The 6,480-nt window shown below is 35.4% G+C and overlaps 1 protein-coding gene across 3 annotated transcripts in view; it reads right to left on the bottom strand.

Moving 5' to 3' along the window:
- LRRC39 (leucine rich repeat containing 39) overlaps positions 1–6,480 on the bottom strand; it is a 32,184-nt gene that overhangs the window by 605 nt on the left and 25,099 nt on the right. For 2 of the 3 annotated variants that reach the window (XM_047785205.1, XM_047785204.1), the window contains exons 6-8: positions 4,388–4,533; positions 3,202–3,354; positions 1,935–2,071 (exon numbers count right to left, since the gene is read on the bottom strand). In XM_047785205.1, the coding sequence (XP_047641161.1) occupies positions 1,935–2,071; positions 3,202–3,354; positions 4,388–4,533 (436 nt within the window). Of the gene's footprint in view, positions 1–1,927; positions 2,072–3,201; positions 3,355–4,387; positions 4,534–6,480 lie in introns of all 3 variants that reach the window. The other variant, XM_047785206.1, reaches the window with a different exon arrangement.

Below are 6,480 nucleotides of genomic sequence, written 5' to 3'. Positions count from 1 at the left end.
TAACATGTCAGCATGTAACTAGGCATATTAACTTTCTATTTACATTAATTTTGGAAATTTATTTTCCTTTGGTTTTATTTAATACTTTTTATTTTTCAAGTTCAAGATATAGTGGACAATTGTCAATTTATAGCAAGGACCAATATGAGAGTCTTGCTTATATACAGATTTTTTTGTCCAGGCAGATCTGGAAAGAATAATTAATTTTCATTGTTTCTGATGCAAACAAATTCAGAGATATTCACAAACAGTTAAGGAATTCGCCTTCAGATTTCGAGAGCCATACCTGTATTTATACACTGTCAGAACTTGTTCATGACAAACACCAAAACTAAAGATGTTTTCAAGAACAAAAGCTATTTTACTTCACTTTTTTAATTGGATAATTATCTAGTTAGAACTTCCAAAAATAAACTTATAAGCCTAATTCACAAATTAAATTGAAACTTGCAAATAACTTCTGAAGTTAATTAGGTATTATATTTTTTAACAGGCCATTTTTAAATGTACAGGAACAAATATAAATATATTTTCTATTTCTATTTGGGAAAATAATTTGAAGTAAAATGGAAATTAGATAATGATACCAAAAACTTTCTCACTTTTTGGCCTCATTTAACTCACCATCTGTTTCTATGCATAAACAGACATTAAGCCAAACATATGGTAGGACTGTTAATCTTTTCCTCATCTTATCTTTGGTTTATTTCTGCCTTATTTGTAAAAATGGTCTTAATTGGCACATTTGCCAAGATAAAGATCCAGAATTACTGATTTTAGATATTATAATGATATTTTTCAGTAACTATATTTTTATTTGTAGGTCTGTGTTTACATTAATTATAAATTAGAAGACTGGCTCATTTTTAATTTCTGACCTTTCTACCTTAATCTTAATGTCTAATGAGACTACCTAGTTTAAGCCCCAACCCTACTACTTGATCTCTTTGTGCCTCAATTCCCCTCTTAAAATGGGGGTGATACAGATAATAATACCTCACAAGGTGGTTGTGAGCATTAAGTGAAATAACACATTAAAATGCGTAACACTTCTGGAGTTCCTGTTGTGGTGCAGCGGAGATGAATCTGACTAGGAACCATGAGGTTGCAGGTTCAACCCCTGGCCTCACTCAGTGGGTTAAGGATCAGGCGGTGCTGTGAGCTGTGGTGTAGGTCGCAGATGCAGCTCGGATCCTGCATTGCTGTGGCTCTGGCATAGGCCAGCACCTGTAGCTCCGATTGGATTGGATCCCTAGCCTGGGAACCTCCATATGCCGCAGGTGCAGCCCTAAAAAGCAAAAAAAAAAAAAAATGCTTAACACTTCTAAGTACAGAGCAACTACACAATAAATATCAACTATTATTAATAGTACTAATTCATAAAAATATTTTTAATGACATAACAGGCAGGCTTGGTTTTATTATCTTAGTTTAAATTGTAACCTTTTTTATTTTGTTGTAAGTTCTGTACCAAATACTATTAAAATAAGGTGGCTTGATTATTTTTTAAATAAGCTGTTCATGCCTGCAAATCAAGAACATAAATGAAGATAATACATCATTCAATAATTAACCTGATTGTACTGAGTTAGGCAATGCTAATTTGTGTCAATCTGTTTCACTTCATTCAAGGATTTATACCCAGAAATAAAAGATATTCTACAACAGGCATTATCTCTGTTATATTTCATAAAATATGTATACACACACAAGAGTTACTCTGAAACAGTCCCTTGGCCCATTTAGGTTAATGAATGTTTCTGACAGTGATACCAAGTACTGTATGGGAAGGTAAGTTTGCCCTCGAGCCTGCCAGAGACCAGGACTTGACAGAAGAAGTAAGATGGAATGAAAAGTCTATAAAGGAGTTAGTAAATACACACATTCCCCTACTAAAAAGATGTCTTGACCTGTATTGCATACAGACCTCGTACCTGCTCTCCGTGACTCCTCTATGTATGTGTGCATAAACTGAAGGCCAAATAATTCCCGTTCCTCTTCCTCATCTACGTTTTCACTGGGAGGAAGTGTTACTTGCAATTTCAGTGGGTTGTCTCGGAAGTTGACAAACCTAGTAGTTCACCAAAAAACAGTATTTTATAGGTGCCATAGAAATGTATATTTATTTCCCTGGAGAAGAATCAAATGACAGTATACTAAATAACTGTCTTTTAACTGCTTTCAATAACTGAACATCTTGGTGAGACATGATATATCCCAAGTATATTTAAGTTTCTTTCCTAAGAAGAAAAAATATATTAGCTTTAGACAACTTATTTTCCAAGCTTGTAAAAGTAAGTGTTAGTCCACAGCGTAAGTTTAATATGGTGCGCTTTTCCTAGAGCAGTCCTAAGGCATCTCAAGTATACAATTAATGCTATGAACTTAAAGTTTCTGCGTATTTTATAAAACATGTCTTATCATATTTTCACCATCTAGTACAGAGCTCAGAAGTTACTGAATAAGTAAGTGAATGATTTTGTTACAAAGGTTGTGTCTTATGCTCACTGTCAGGAAATAAATTCTGAAAGGAAGATTAATGAGGGAGTTTGTTAGTAATTAACTTAGGAAAAAGTTACATTACTCTATCGGTAATACAACTGCCTTCTCCATTTGTAGTTATTTGGAAGCAAAATAATCACGATTCTTATGTTTCCGGTTTTTATACCATGAATAAAGGTAGCAGCTATAAAGATGATTTTCGGGAAAACATCACCAACCAACACAGGACATTCCATAAAGCTGATAAACCACAGGGGAGTTCCCCTTGAGGTGCAGTGTTAACAGATCCCACTAGTAACTAGTATCCATGAAGACACAGGTTTGATCCCTGGCCTTGCTCAGTGGGTTAAGGATCTGGCGTTGCTGTGAGCTGTGGTGTAGGTCGCAGATGCAGCTCAGATCCCGAGCTGCTGTGGCTGTGGCATAGGCCTGCAGCTGCAGCTCCAGTTCAAACCCTAGCCTGGGAACTTCCATGTACCATGGGTGTGGCCCTAAAAAGTGAAAAGAAAAAAAAAGGAAAAAATCTAGACCAGTATTATTTGAATCCTATTTATAAGTTATAAAATTTCAAAGTTGGAAAAAGATTTTTAAATGGCTTCATTCATGTGCATAAGTCAAATCTGTTAATAAAAATTTCTCTATATTACTTTGTTCTGCAGCCAGAAAGCAATATGTCAGTTTTGTGTCTACAACTTTTACCTCAGATTGGTCATCTTTTCCATGCACACTGGAATATCTTGTAGTTTATTGTTGCTGAGAACAAGAGTACCCAGATTTTTCATATTGCTGATTGTTTCTGGCAAGCATGTTATTTCATTCCGTTGCAGCCATAATGTATGTAGATTTTGCATTCTGAAGAATTAAAAAAGGCTTCTGTGATTAATCACATATAATATGAAAACCCTTGTTCTTATTAATCCCAATTTTTTTTAATGTCATTTTGTACAACAACACCTTCAACCAGTATATCTATTGAGTTAATTGACTTCATGTTACCTGGTTTTAGAGAAACCACATTGAGGAGTTAATATCTATCTACCATACAACTCTTCATCATGTAACGGTAGAAATGAAGTCAGTGTATTCTAGAACTTTTCACTACTCTCATAGTATTTCTTGCAGAAGAACTGCTAAAATGTTATCTAATCTAAATTAGAATCTTAAGAGAAAACTCAGAAATATATGTCCATTTAGGGCAAGGCAAATACGCAAAATAGTTAACAGGCTGGACTCTGAGGCCAGGTGCCTGGGTTCAAATCCTAGCTTGCGCACTTACTGTGATCTTGAGCAGTTTAACTAACATATCTGCATTCGTTTCCTCCATCTGTTTGTAAAGTGCACAAAAGAGCCTGGTATGGAGTTCCCATTGTGGCTCAGCGGGTTAAGAACCTGATGCGTGTCCTTGAGGATATGTGTTTGATCCCTGGCCTTACTAAGTGGGTTAAGGATCCGGCATTGCTATGAGTGAGCTGTGGTGTAGTTCACAGACTCAGCTCAGATCCCGCATGGCTGTGACTGTGGCTGAGGTGTAGGCTGGTAGCTGCAGCTCCAATTCAACCCCTGGCCTGAGAACTTCCATATGCCACAGGTGTGGCCATAAAAAGAAAAAAAAATTCTGGCATACATTAAGCAGTGTTGTTATTGTTGTGGCATATTCTTATCAATTTGTTGAAGTCAGATAGCCAGTTTTTCTCTCCCAAAACCCTTTTTTTTTTCTTATTTGGAGTAAATGAAAATATTCTGTTAAAAAGTGGCATGAATGATTTAGAACTAAGTGCATCTATCGTGATTAATTGTGCTTGGGGTCCCCTTTGTTTTGTTTGTTATTTCTTATTATGATTTCAACACATCTCTTGGTAGCAAAACCAAAAATTATTTATTTTACCTTTCTATGGTATCAGGAAGTTGTTCAAGTCTGTTGCTTCCCATATCAAGCCACTCAAGGGCAGGCATGTTCAACACAGCAGAAGGAATTGTTGTAAAGTGGTTCATACTCAAATCCAGGTGAGTAAGCTTCAACAAATTGCTCAGCTGAAGAGGAAGGCAAGAGTTTTCAAAATAAATGTCCACAATATAAACTACTGGAACATACACATTGTTTGTAAAGGAGATGTTTCACATCTGGGAATGGTTACATTATAATGAAGCTTTATTTAGTCATAACAGTCCACAGTGAATTTGAAATAACAATAAAGCTAAATACTCTCCAGATAAATTAAAAAGCTCTCTCAGGAGTTCCCGTGGTGGTGCAGTGGTTAACGAATCCGACTAGGAACCATGAGGTTGAGGGTTCGGTCCCTGGCCTTGCTCAGTGGGTTAATGATCCGGCGTTGCCGTGAGCTGTGGTGTAGGTTGCAGACACGGCTTGGATCCAGCGTTGCTGTGGCTCTGGCGTAGGCCGGTGGCTATGGCTCCAATTCGACCCCTAGCCTGGGAACCTCCACATGCCGCAGGGGCGGCCCAAGAAATAGCAAAAAGACAAAAAAAAAAAAAGCTCTCTCATAAAAAGGTCATCTATTCAAAGAAAATTTATCTTCCAAAATAACCAAGTGCCAGGGTTTATAGAAGCGCCTAGCAGAAGCTTTTTTTCTTTCTTTCTGGGAGTAAACATATGTTTTCCTTCTATCTAGTAGTCAAGAATTTCATGGTAAAATTCAACCTTCAGAATAATAGTTACCTTTATTAAACCCCCTTCTTTATACCTGATGCTTTACATGTATTATCTCAGTCATAGAATTTACTGTTTGGTAATTCTATTTTTTTAAGTGAAAACAGTAAAAAAAAAAAATTATTAAGACTAACAACACCAGTGTGCTCAGCTTAAGAAAGAAAATATATTCAGAGACTTTGAAAACAAACTTATGGTTTCCAAAGGAGACAGGTGCAGGGGAGAGATGGACTGGGAGTTTGGGATTGGCATATGCACACTGTGGGATATGGAATAATTGGCCAACAGGGACCTGCTGTATAGCAAGGGAATTCTGCCAATATTCTATCATTATATGGGAAGAGAATCTGAAAAAGACTGGATGTGCGTACATGTATAGAACTGACTCACTTTGTTGTACAGGAAAAATTATCATAACATTGTAGATCAACTATATTCCAATAAAACTTTAAAAATACACACACACACACAAAATATATTGATATAACTGCCCCTCTGTACTTCTCCCTTCTTCCTCTTGAAAGATAAGTCTATCCTAAATTTGATATCTGTCATCCTCATGCATTTTTAATGTTTTTATTACTGCACACAAATACATGTTTTCTATATATTTCTTTATGTACATCTATATATTACTATTATGTATTTTTTCATTTAAAAGTTAGTCTTTTATGTTTTTAAATTTTATTTAAAGATGATGATACTGTTCTTTCTTCAACTTGCTTTTTTCTTTCAATATCAGTTTGTAAATGTATTCATGTTGATGCCTATGGCTCAAGTTTATTCATCAGCTTTACAAGGTGAGTACCTCTTTTCCATTTTCCATGGACAGTGTTGGTTAAAGAGGCCATGTAACTAGAAACAATGGAGCTATAATGTACACTCAAGTTTTCATGGACCAAAAGCTACAAAATTTCTAAATTTCTCTTTACTATGTAGTGAAAATTTCAAGATATAAGAATTTAGTTAACTTTTACCAAAAAAATTCTCTATTTTACCTAGGCAAATTCTATATTTCTATCTTGGGGCACAATCAAATTCATTCCACAACTTTAATACCTCAAAAAAATGCACAAATGTAGTGTTTTATGGGTAATACAAAAAGTAGTTTTCCATTTAGCAGGTGATTTTTTTTAGCTTTAGAAGTCAAATCATGAATACTTTTTCAACTTTTGTCATCAAATTTAAGTTTTCAAATGGTTCAGAATAGTGTATAAAAAGATTTTATGTTAGCATAAATATGTGTGTTACAGTGTGTGCAATTTAATGGCTGAGAGATAAATCTCCCATTGCAGATTTCTCAGTGGTGC

The sequence above is a fragment of the Phacochoerus africanus genome, chromosome 6 (assembly GCF_016906955.1).
Source record: "Phacochoerus africanus isolate WHEZ1 chromosome 6, ROS_Pafr_v1, whole genome shotgun sequence".
NCBI classification, from domain to species: domain Eukaryota; kingdom Metazoa; phylum Chordata; class Mammalia; order Artiodactyla; family Suidae; genus Phacochoerus; species Phacochoerus africanus.
Note: the sequence above shows the minus strand (reverse complement) of the source record. Positions and strands in the feature narration are given on the sequence as shown.